Source organism: Cibotium barometz, chromosome 51 (assembly GCF_041138505.1).
Source record: "Cibotium barometz isolate CiBa-2024 chromosome 51, ASM4113850v1, whole genome shotgun sequence".
NCBI classification, from domain to species: Eukaryota; Viridiplantae; Streptophyta; class Polypodiopsida; order Cyatheales; family Cibotiaceae; genus Cibotium; species Cibotium barometz.
This window is the reverse complement of record NC_141096.1, coordinates 35,324,130-35,337,083: the sequence shown is the minus strand read 5'-3', so window position 1 is coordinate 35,337,083 and position 12,954 is coordinate 35,324,130. Positions and strand designations below refer to the sequence as shown.

General features: G+C 41.8%; 1 protein-coding gene across 2 annotated transcripts; it reads right to left on the bottom strand.

Moving 5' to 3' along the window:
* Positions 1–6,959: 6,959 nt before the first annotated feature.
* On the bottom strand, positions 6,960–12,298 carry LOC147609583 (uncharacterized). 2 transcript variants are annotated; one of them, XM_086788033.1, is made up of 4 exons: positions 12,134–12,298; positions 10,258–10,907; positions 10,013–10,129; positions 6,960–9,893 (listed from the first exon to the last, which is right to left on the bottom strand). In XM_086788033.1, the coding sequence occupies exons 2-4, from the start codon at positions 10,885–10,887 to the stop codon at positions 7,752–7,754; spliced, it is 2,889 nt and encodes a 962-aa protein (XP_086644159.1). In that variant the 5' UTR covers positions 10,888–10,907; positions 12,134–12,298; the 3' UTR covers positions 6,960–7,751. The 2 variants fall into 2 exon arrangements, with proteins under 2 accessions (XP_086644159.1, XP_086644160.1); XM_086788034.1 differs by lacking the exon at positions 12,134–12,298 and having other exon boundaries at positions 10,258–11,031.
* Positions 12,299–12,954: the final 656 nt, after the last annotated feature.

Below are 12,954 nucleotides of genomic sequence, written 5' to 3'. Positions count from 1 at the left end.
TAAATCAATTCAGGACAACGTCTACTCTAATTTGAGATTAGGAAGAGAGGTCAATTCAATCTAGACGAAAATGCATAATGATGCAATTGGACCTAAAGACATATGACATAATACATTAGTCCTTTATCAATAAAGTGTTGGAGAAATTAGGGTTTGTAAAGCTTATTACCTTTGTAATTTTTATACAAAATAAAGGTTCTTGCTCTCCAATAGTGTGCTTCTAAATGAGGTCGTGGTGGTGGGCAACTTCCCCATTTTTGAGGTCTATTAGGAAAGGCTACCCCTTGGCCTCCCTTGGCAAAGGGGTATCTTCCCCATTTTTTGAGGTCTATTAGAAAAGGCTACCCCTTGGCCTCCCTTTGTTTTTTGTGGCCACTCATCCTCTCATTGAAGCACTAGAGTAAGCTGCACTTACTTCATGATGGCTCCCAAAACTAGTGATCCAATGCTTTGTTAATGACTCCATGTTGCTCTTTAAAAGCTAACAAATGAAGTGGTTAGGAGAGAATTAATGATAATTCAATGCTTCACGATCAAAGTGTAATATAGCGAAATCAAGAATGATAATAATTCCATGTTGTTCTTTAAAAGCTAACAATGAAGTGGTTAGGAGAGCATTAATGACAATTCAATGCTTCAGAGTCAAAGTGTAATATAGCAAAATCAAGAATGGTAATGGGGGTGCCAAGTCAAAGGGAGAATCTTTAGAGACCTAAGGGGGGGTCTTCGATAATCATTGACAAATTAGAGGAGATACAGGTCTTCATTGTCGTCGTGAAGACCTGGGGGGGTGTCTGAGAATCATTGACAAAGTAGAGGAGCTACATGTCTTCACTATTGCGAATATGACGAACTAGCGCCGAGGGGGGGGGGGTCAAAAATCATTGACAAACTAGAGGAGCTATAGGCCTTCACTAAACTAGAGGAGCTAGATGTCTTCACTAAACTAGACTCGGAGAGCTTATCCTTTCCTCTTCAAATCCATAACCAAGTCTTTTTATATACCTAGAAATGTGTCGAACAAACTTAAATGTAATCTATATAAATAAGGAATGAAGCGTGAACTAACATAGAGAACTGGGGAAAAAGGTAGGCTGACCTTTGGGATATGTTATATGGAAACTTTCTTATGGAAGGTATCCCACATTCCTCCTCAAACTAATGAAAAGAAACATATCAACTGGGATTCAATGTTGTAGATGTAAATCCACCAAAGATGACTCTTTGCATATATTTATAAAGCAATGTGGAACAATATGGGTACTGGAGTGACTTGGTCTCATGGTTATTTGGAAAATTCACAGGCCTTGCAAAGGAGTGTAGTAGAGGAGAGTAATGTTACTACCATGAATGATTAGGTTCACTATTCTATGGGACATTTAGTGTTCAGTTGATGTATATAAAAGTAGTCTAGATGTTCTACATATTAAAGTAAAATGTAATGTAAACTACAAAATGATGATTATGGTGGCAAATGGCATGTGTGATCCCATTTAGGGAGGGGTGCTATGTTCTCATCCTCTTGAGCTTGGCAGCTTGCACTTCACAGCTTAGGCTTTGGGTTACTTTGTGTACATGATTATCACATATCTTAGGGGCATTTGAGTAAGAGTAGAAAAAGTGGATGCTGGTCACTTTTATTTAAGGATTTATAGATATAGTAGCTCTCATGTGTGTTGAGTTTATCATAAAATATATGGTTGGTTCCATGGTGGTGTCGTTCGAGTCAAGACCCAACACTTCAATGGTTCATGACCACTTAGCTAGTCCTTGTGAGTTGGGCTATATGATTGTGCCCAATGCCCTAAGTGGGCAAGACACGCCAGCATCGATCTGTATGAGCATGGGATGCTCTGGACATTAGTCCAGAGATGAGCCAAAGTACAGTCTGGAATGTGTTCGGACCACCAGAGTAAGGAGTGCCTATTGTCATTAATTGTGCAATGAACTATAGTGCTCATTTGCATGCTTAAATAGTGCAAAATGAAGAGTTAATGAAAAGTGAACATGGGTGCATCACGATATGAATAGATGCACTCCAAATAGTACGCATTAGCACAATGTGATATGAATAGATGCACTCCAGACAATACACAGATAGACACACCAATTTCAACAATGCATGAAAAATTATGAATTGCATGAATAAAATCTTTTTCATTCTAATCGACACTAAGTGGAGCTTGTAGCTTATGTTTTCAAAGTGGATTACACTCTTAATTACAAGGCATTTCAAAGCCTAGTTTTAGAATCATACAAAGAGCCAAAAGAATAAAAGTTTTTCCCTTCCAAGATATGCAAATAGAATGACCTAATGGAAACAAGCTCCAAAATAAAATTAAAAACAACCAAAGCTTAACAACTGTATTTTTTCTAAGTGTGACCTCCTAATCAACACCGAGCAATATTGGGTGATCCCAATAGCTTAGAATGGATGGAAAAACACAACTAATCTAGGTGACAAAAAATTAAACTTACAATAATACTTCATGGAGAACACTTCTGGAAGATAACCAACATTAGTTATTTATAAAGTTAATTGATTGCGATTAATGTGTGAGTGGAAGAAAGAAAAAGAAAAAAACCATACACAAGGTATGGTTGGGGACGTGGCACAAGTCTCCCCTTAAAGCTATAAGCAGGGGAAAATATGACATTTCTCTATTAAGATGAGCACTTTCATTGTGAAAAAAGTGGAGAATAGCAAATTGTCACAAAGCTATATAGCATAAACTTATGTTGTGGGCACTTGCTTTAAAATCATTTGAATTGATATTTGGTAATTATAATTTTTTGAATACAATGAAAATATGGAAAACGATTTTCTACCTAGAAAAAATAAGACGAAGGACTAAAAATTTTGCTATCATCGAGGATTTGATCTTTAATTGTTTTTGTGATTACTTTAAAAAAAATGAGAGATGGGAAAGAAAACAAACATCGTCGGAAGGGGGAAGAACGGCGACGGCGAACGGTAATCTCGTCGGAGTCGCCCATACGATCGTGAACGGCAACGGCGACGGCGACGGTAATCTGGTCGTAGTCTCTAGATGGTCTAGACACGCCCATACGATCGTGCGTAGAGCTCAAAATCCGATAAAGACTATAACAGGGATCATAGGATCTTTTAAGGGTATTAATCCCGCTCCAAATCAGCTGCTCTCTGCTGTTAATCTACATAATTATTTCCATAGAGATCGTGAAATGTATATAGAAGTTGTTTTCTTGTGCCAATTTGCATGATCAAGGGTTGATTTTTAGTAAAATGTCATGGCAGCTGCCAATTAGCTTGAAGAGAAGCTATAGCAGTGAAGAGATGGCCTGGCCGCCTCCTCTGCCCTGCATGGCTATGAGGAGTGCACTCCAGAGGATCGAAAATGACCACAAGAAAGGCTGAAAGGAGGAGGAGCCGGGCTGGGCTGGGCTGGGCTGGGCTGGGCTGGGGCTGGGGCTACCTTATTACCTAAAGTAAAAAAGTATATAACTAAGCCTTTTCTTTAAGAGAGGGTTTTGAAATTTGATGCCAATTATTGAAATTTCATGCCAATGGGAGTGAGTAATAGATTTGAACCATGTACCTCTCTTTCAATAAGATAATGCTCTGTCCTTCTGCTTTTCCTTGCACATAAGAACCCATAGCTAGAATTTGCATGCAAGCTTTTTTCCTCACAGTATAAAGCATAATTGACTTTCTCCTTCAAATCATGACATCCCTCACAATTACTTCATTGCCGGATAAATCCAATACAAGGATGCCTACAGCCCTATAGGATATCTAAGGGCCTATAGAGACTCCAAATCATCAATCCCAACCATAGATCCACCGCTACTTTCAACCACCCACAAGCAAGTGGAGAGAAACTAACACACAACTTGGCATGAGACCTTCAATCTCACCACCTCACCACTATGTGCATCTATTACCACGCAGAGACCTACAAAACTCAACAACCCTTTAACCCTCCTCTAGGCTAGATCTTAAGTCCCAAGTCACAAAAGATTGTCTAATGGCTAAGAACCTCTATGGTCATTTTTATAGTGCTTTGCTCTATTTAACGCCCAACAACTTCATGGCATAATAAAGCTTTCCTGTAGATAAGACCTGTCATGTGTAAGACATGTGCTTTGCTCTATTTAACGCCCAACAACTTCATGGCATAATAAAGCTTTCCTGTAGATAAGATCTGTCATTTGTAAGACATGTGCAGGCTCATTCCCAAGACTATTTCTTGAAGGACAGGAGATAAAGAACCAATTTTGGAACCAGGCTCTTCAGCTATAGTAACTAGACACAGGCAAGAAGACTCTGGAATCACCCAAGAAGCTGTCAGCCAGCTTTTATGGAGGCATATCTGTGTCAGCTACAACAAGTGGGGGATTTGTCCAAGGGACTTGGAGGCAGATAGCAGGTTGGCCATCCCACAATTGTTTTCCAGGCTTGGCTCCTTCATGATCATTCGGTCCTCCATGGATTGGGTCATAGAATAGGAATTAGACTAGGTATTTCTACCTTTTGAAGAGGTAGCCTATGGTTGCAAGATTTGTTCATCCTTTTTGTACTATAGAATATACTGAATACTTAGCTATCTCTCTCTCTCTCTCTCTCTCTCTCTCTCTCTCTCTCTCTCTCTATCTTTTGTATGCGTTTTGCATCAAGTATGTTCCAAGATGGTGTTAAGGGCTAAAAGAAGACTCCCAGAGCTTCTGCATGTGACATTGATATTAGAGACTTCTTCAAGTGTGAAAATTCTGCCAAAAAACCAATTTTAAAAAAATGAATTTTTTTTCCTTGCTTGTGTGGTTGGTTTCTATACTCCGGCAGACCTGTTTCGAAAACGAAGTGCATTTTCCTGCTATGGCGAGCTTCGACGAAGAGAGAGAACGACGTACTTCGAAACAAAGAGCACCAAGCAGTCCTTCGAGGATGGCAAACATGAGTGTGCATGATATGTTCTTGACAATGATGTGAGCACTCACAAACTAAAGCACCAAATTGGAAGAACAGAAGACGCAAGTCTTGGCCCTCGAAGAGCATTCCAACCCCTCTTTGTCCGTTGGCCAACCTACTATCGGCCAGGTCTCCTGGACAAATCCCCCACTTGTAGCCCACACACATATACCTCCATAAAGGCTAACCAACAGCTTCCTAGGTGATTCCACAATATTCCTACCCATGCCTAGCTGCTGTAGCTCCAAAGTCTGATTCCAAGACTAGTTCTTTATATGCTACCCTTCAAGAAATAGCCCTAGGAATGCACATATCTTGCACATGACATCCCCCTTTGCTAAACTTGATGACAAGATTCCAACTTGTGTTCTTGGATGATTTTCATCATCCTAATGTCCCTGGAGGAGTCCCAAATTTGTCATTCTTCCCTTCGTGGCAACATTTCACTGAAAACCCCGCCCGGTCTCCAAATCCACTCTTAACTCTGATGAAGATCTATGCATCTGTTCCATCTTGCCCCCTTTCCCTTCATGCCTTGTCTGTGAACACTTTCTCTGGTTTTCTTTTCTTGAGTATTGAGTCTGACACTCTCACTCCACCGCTTGGAGGATCATCCTCCCCTGGAACCGTTGCCTGAAAGCCTTTCCTGGTGTGCCCCATGTGGCACCCGACTCACAAGACTGCTATTTCCCTTGGATCTTTGTGGAACACCACCAACCAACCTCCTCGGAACTTCTTCCATGTCTTGTGTTCTTTTCCTTGGGCCTCATACGTATGCACTTTCCTATATCTTGGACCTGTGCACCTTCATTTGGGACTAAATGAGTGTTTAGCCTTGCTGAGCCTAATGCTCTGATACCAATGTAACATGAGAAATCTTGGTGGAAGAATCGGTAACTTGAATGCTCAGAATTCAGCAATCATTCGATGAAGATAACGCACAACATAGAGAAAGATGTGCAGAAATAGAGAGAGCGAGAGAGGAAGAGGAGGATACAATATTGGGTCCCGAACACCCTCTGTAGGGCCCCACCACAAATGGTGTATTTGCTTTATTAGAATGATGTACAATAACACAATCTGTAGATCCAAAGATCTATTCTTGACCTGCACCTTTCACCTTGGATATAGCACTCCCCTTGGCTATCCTGGTGCACCTGTCACCTAGGCTATAGCACTCCCCTTGGCTATCCTGGCCCTTGGACTGCAGCAACCCTTTGTGAAATATGAGATGCTCTAATTAATTTATGCTGTTGGGTATTTATACCCCTTCTAGATGCTGGTCGGCTGGGTCAAAATTCCCACGACTAGGTATTGTAGCAAATTAATGCTTTTAATGCCATCACTTTCACACTGGAGATTGGTTGGCCTCCTTGCGCATGCTCCTGGCTGCTGTCCAGGCCTGCGCAGGCTGCATGGGCAGCCTCTATGCTTGGCCGCCTGGCTGGTGGGCAAGGTCTCTAAGACCTGCCGGCTGCCTGGCCAATCCTCTTGGGCTGGCCAACAGCCTGCCCAGCCCCTCCATAGGCTGGTGGGTAACACCTAGGGCCTTCTTGAACCCTCTTGGGGGTGGCCTAGAGCCTACCCAATGCCCAAATCAAGAGAGAATTAGTAGAGCTTTCTTGGCCCCCAAAATCAAACAGATTCAGCATCTGAGCACCCAAAAACGCTATTGAAAGTAAAAAAGCACCAAATGTGGGGGAAACCCTAAGTGTTTGGGAAAAAGCCTAGACTTTCATGCTCAGATATTGGTCACGTTTTAGTTGTAAGTTTCCATCAAATATGTGAATATTTCTCTTGTAATTATTTTTCATTGGTAACATAGACTAGATGTAGATTATAAAAACAAGCTTGAGTTAATTCTTTCACTGGCTCTGTTAACAACTGCACCAATCACTTCCACAGCGTGGCTTCTCGTACGACCGAGTTTCTACTTCAATATAGATCAGCACATCTGTGTCACCTTTGAATAGTTTCTACTAGCATTTCTTTGCCTCACATAGAACAACTGTTTCAAAACCAAAGTGCTTTCATATTGCTAGTAATAAATGTTTAAAAACCAATACCTGGCCATTTCAGATCCTCAATGAAAGTAGCAACATACAAGCACTCCCTTCACATGGTCTTTTAGACAGCCAAAGCATTAATAGACTTGTCAGCACAAATATTATTCTACAGAAGCTTTCTAGTAACCACCAACTGCTCAAAAGCATTCCCTTGCTTAGAGGCCTCGGGATGCAGTTGCCACCTCCTGCTTTGAAGGGAAGCTTGGTTGCCCACACGATTGCCAACACAATGGCTTCTTCTTAAAAATAAAAATCCTTTACAGGTCCGCCGCTATTTACTGGTTATAAATACTGTATAATAAACAGGTTCTAGCAGCTGAAATGAACAATGAGCACACAAATTGAAGCCAATAGCTTGTTGAGGATGAGGTGAAGAAGTACCATCTTTTGTTTTTAAGGTTTCAACTCTTTGAGACACAGCAAACGGCTACTCATGTCACAGATAAAGGTCAATTCATGGTTCAATAGATCCTCCACTACAATAAGCCCTCGTTAGAGAACCAGGAAAAGAAGCTGGTATAAGTCAGAGCTATAGGCCTGCTAGCAAAGGAGTTGGAAGAAAGGCTCATTAGAGAACCAAGAAAAGGAGTTGGAGAAAAGGCCCCCGACAGGATTTTTGATCTGAGATACCTCTCTTTATGTCATGATCTTCATGATCCACCCCACACCGTCACAAAGCTTCCTTTGTGTGCTGACTACGCTCTCCTTTGAGAGCTCAATCATAAACTAGTTTGCTACTAGATGCTTTGCTTGCCACTAGTTAGAGGCGGCCGTTTGATCCGTCTTCTGTCTCTCTCATCTCCTGAACAGTTGCTGTTCATCACCATGGCCATCTGCTCATTTGCGACAACCCTAGCCCTGGCATGATCTGGTTTGCTGGACGGATCTGCCTTATTCAGAATGCTCTTTCTACGCTTGAAATCAACATTGAGCTCTTTATCATCAATGCCCAAAAACTCTTCCATATTTGAGTCTTTCCCTCCCATTTCATAGCCTGTGGGGTGCTTTTGATAAGTCCATGTAGAAGATACTCTTCTCTTCCATGGAAGAGACCCACTTGACAGCTGGAGCTCACCCAAATTTTCCTTTGGTAACACAAGCTCCTTTGAGGTCTGCCTGAGATTTAAAGTCTTCCTAGGGGTGGAAATGCGTAGCCACACACTTCGTCTGGGTTTCCCATTGTTATTTTCAGCTGGAAGATTTGAGGCAGCTGCAAACCTGGGCCGTTTCCCCAATATTCTCAAGAGTGACTTTCGCACTTGATTCTCAACCTGCATAGGTGGGTTTTGTTCCCCTTTTTTATGGGCATTTCCCACATAATTGTTGCTCCTTGATATGACACTGTTAACAACAACACTTCTAGCCTTTTTCAACCATGCTTCGTCATCTTCTAACTTAGAGCTCTGTGGAACAAAGCTATTTGCAACACGTTTGGTGCTTCCTACACTTGCTTTATCACCAATTTTAACAGTATTGCTCCTTGCTGTATAGCTTTTTTCAACACGTGTGGGGTTTTCTATCCATGATTTGTCATCATTTTCAACATTATTACTCCATGCTGTATAACTTTTTATGACACGTGGTGTGTTTTCTACCCATGCTTTGCCATTATCTTGTACAGTATTGCTCCTTGTAGAAAAGCTTTTAGCAGCATGACTATGGTTTCCTAGCCCTGCTGCATCATCTGGCACTGTCAAAGTCCTTGGATTGGTGCAGGCTTTGCTCCTTGTAGCAAAGCTTTCGGCAATATGACCATGGTTCCCTAGCCATGCTTCATCATCTGGCACAGTTGAAGTCCTTGGATGGGTGGAACTTTTCGCTGGAACTGGGGTCAAATAGCCATTTTCTAGAAGTGGTAAGAAATCACGCGTCTTCCTTGCATGCACTTCATGGTCAGCATCATCATCATCATCACATACTTCGACAGGATAAGCAGTAGCTGTTGGTGACGGTTTGTGTGTTGTTGAACATGGTTCCAAAATCTCCTTTGTGGCCCACTGCACGTCCCCCATAGCCTCATTGTATGAAGAAAAGCCATCAACAAGCCTTTGGTAGCCGCAGCTCTCACTTCTATCATGTTCATCAGAACTTGAAGGCAGCTGCCGGACAAGAGCTCTATCACTCAGGTGCTTCATTTTCAGCTTATACAGGCGGTACTCTTCTTCAAGAGGATCCTCCAAGATCCTCTTTGGCTCCAACACTGCATCACGAAGGTCTACCGATCTCACAGGTGAATCATTAAGATGGTCAATCAAACCTCGTCTTCTAGGTTCATAGGTGGAATCTCCTGCATGTTGTGGCGGCTCATGTTTGCAAATTTGATGTCTCATGTCATCTTCGGAAAGAATCTCATCTTTTGCAATGTATAAATTTATATTTCTGACCCTAGCCTCTGACAAGCAAGGTTTAGTTCCAGCGTATGAATTTAACCTGCTAGCAGGTCCACCATTAAGGTCACCCTGTATGGTGTCTTGAGAGTGCTCTTCGCTGTTTGGAATTGGATAGTCTTTGCAGTTCATAATAGAAGCATTTTTCAGAGTATCGAGTTTAACATTTCCAATATTTCTACTACCAACAAGGTTGCCTGCATCTATGTCGCTGCTCTTCCCTAACTCCTCCCTAGCATTGGGAAGATCCTCTGGCCTACCACCATCCTCAAGCCTTGCTACATAGGGAATGCTGTTTCGTGCTGCAGATTTAGCTCTGCCATCCACTTGCACGCTATCAACCTCATAGGGATTGCCATCTTGTGCAGCAGCAGACAGAGCTTTCCCATCAACTTTCGCACCATCAGTCTCATATGCTGCAGAGAAAGCTCTACCCTCCACTCTCAAACTATCACTCTCTCGCAAACTATATAGCTTCGTGAGCTTTGATACCTGGGAAAAAAACAGTATCAGGGAGTCAGCATTTTAAGCACAAACAGAAGACCTTCTGGGTCACCACTCACTTCTGTTCCTCAAACAAACCATGGTTTGTCATTTTGAGCATACATCACCTGTTGTTCGGTCAGTTCAAAATTGAACTTGGTCGCAGTAAAGTAGTTGTCCTCAATAGCTGGTTGGAAAAGCCTCTCAGGAAGTGGCCTGCACTGTTTATAAACTCGAAATTTGACCTGTCAAGGAACCAACACATTACCAGTCATAAAAGAGTTACTGCCTTACAAGCTAAGCAAGTCCAAGAATAGCAGCATTTACCTATCCTGCTTAAGGTTAAAAAGTTGTGGGGCCTTTGAGACTTTACCTGTGCTGGAAAAGGTACTTCTGATCCTCGATAAGCATCCTTTTCAATATCAAGACTCACCTCTGATGTGGCTTCAAAGATTCCCCACAAAACCCTAGCCTCAAATTCAAACAAAAAAAGCTTTGTGCCTGGCTCAACCCGGTCCAAAATGGGCTTCTTTGCGATAGGCATGCCAAGCACACCATACTTAAAAGAGGACCTTCGCACATTGTCATTGCTCATGAAGATCAGACCTGCTAATGCCTTCTTGCTGCTGCCATCTGTGCTTGCTGATAGCATGTCAACATGAGATGCACTACTAGGGACTCGGTATACGCGATTATTGATGATTTTGTACCTGGAGTTCTGTAACACTACATCCCCACCACGTGTTTCTTTGCCACTGTTTTTTATTTGATCGTTTGCCCTTGTTAGCAGTAAGTCAGCAGATTCTCCATAAGCAGAGACTTTGTGTGCATAAACGTTAGGAGTTTTGTACCTGGACACTACTCTCTCAAGATGTGACCTATTGTCATAATCCCACTTTTCATTCTCATAATGGGGCTTCTTGTGACCCCCATTCATGCCTTTGGTGGTTTCTGTGTGCCTCATTCTATTATGTCCAAGTTGGACTGTTGTACCAGATGCCATGCAATACTGCTGTATCAAAGCTACACCACAACAAAACCCTTACTGTCATTTAAACATGCCATGCCAAAAACCCATACTGTCATTCAAAGTGCCATCTCAAACCTCATGCTGTCATTCAAACATGATATTAAAACCCAAGCTATCATTCAAACATCCCATGTTCATTCAAAAAGCCATGTCAAAACCCAGACTCGGGCATGCCTCCCGTGCTGTCATCCAAGTATGGTATTTCAAGACCCATCCTGTCGTTCCAGCATGCCATGTCAAAACTCATGCTGATGTTCAAACCCTAGTTGCAGGAAACAAGGTTTCCACCCTTGAAAACATGGAATCAGCAATTCCCAAGTCCACGTTTCTGAAACAGCCGTTTTCAACTTCCCCTTTCTTGTCAATGTTTTTTTTTTGCTCTTATTTTATTATTTCTCTTCCTCTTATTCATTTCTTCTCTCTATTACAATCTCTTCCACTTTTCACCAATCACTATGAAAATTCCAATTTACCCCTAATCCTCATGATTCCGAGTATTCTTGAATTTTCTCAAAATTTTCTTAGTTTTTACTTAAATTATAAATTTCCCCTAATTTTCGCCTGCCTCCTCCAAATCCGCAAATTTGTGTTATTTTCCTGATTCCTACCTAAACTAACAAATCCTCTAAATCTCCCAATTTTCCCCAATTACCCCATTCCCGTTTCCTGTGGACCTTTCCCATTGTCCAACCTTTGGCCATACTACGGTTCAAACATACCCCATCCAAACTAATGATGTCATTCAAACATGCCATGTATGACACCAAACATAAAAAGAAAAACATGCCATGATCAAAACCCATGCTGTGATTCATGATGCCACCTGAAAACCCATGCTGTCACTCAAGGTGTCATGTCAAAATTCATATCATTCAAGCAAGTCAAGTTCCAACACAACATCAAAGCATGGTGTCATATACAGAAAAACGTGCCATGCCAAAACCCGTGCTGTCATTCAGAAACGCCATGTGGTTACATAAAAACATGGCATGTCAAAACCCGTGCTGTCATGCGCCAACATAACATCAGACTGTCATGACATATATACGAAACATGCCATATCATAACCCATGCTGTCATTCAAGCATGCCATCTCAAAACCCATGCTGTCATTCAAGCATGCCCTGTCAAAACCCATGCTGTAATTCAAGTACTACACCTCCTATGGCATGATAGGGCAAAGAGAAAGACAAAAACAATGATTATGCTGCAGGGGTACCTGATCCGCAGAAAGCAGAGATGAAGGTCGAATGCAGGCGATAATCTGGAGATTAATTGGGATTTGACTGAATGTAGAGATGCGTAGGTTAAGACGAATACCTAGAAAGAAAGCAAAAAATCTTCTCTCTTTTCTCTTTTTGTTGAACCACCACGACAATTGGATGGTAGCGATTCGCTTGCAAGCCGCGACTAAAATCGTGGCATAGTCCCATTGGATGACCTTGCCACGTAATCAGCACCCCAAGCCGTCCCATTCAAAGTAGATGTCACAGCTTTTTGTTGTAAATAATTATATAATTATATTATTGACGAAAAGTCGTTTGTCCTTTTAAAAAAAATCAATATGTTTCTCCTTTGAATGTTGGTGGTAGGACTTCATTTGCAAATTGTAGATAATTTATTTAGTAGGATTCTTAGCCACGTGAGTATAGACTCACCTTCTCTCTCTCTCTCTCTCTCTCTCTCTCTCTCTCTCTCTCTCAAGGTTGGGCAAGGTTGCCCTTCAAAATTCCTAGATTTTGGATTTGTTTTGGTGTAGTTTTTTATGTTCACTTTTTTCCCTTCAAATATGTGCAAAACCCCCCAAAAACGTGCAAAACGCTTGTCAAAAATCAACCCTGCTCTCTCTCTCTCACACACACAGAGTCCACACACATATCTTACACTACATCTCAATACTTATGGACTATTTATTGACCTTTAATGCAATGTGGTCCCCTTTTGTCACATGCCACTTTGTTCTCTCTCTCTCTCTCTCTCTCTCTCTCACACACACACACACACACACATACATGTAAGCCTTCTTGAAGAGAGAGCCCT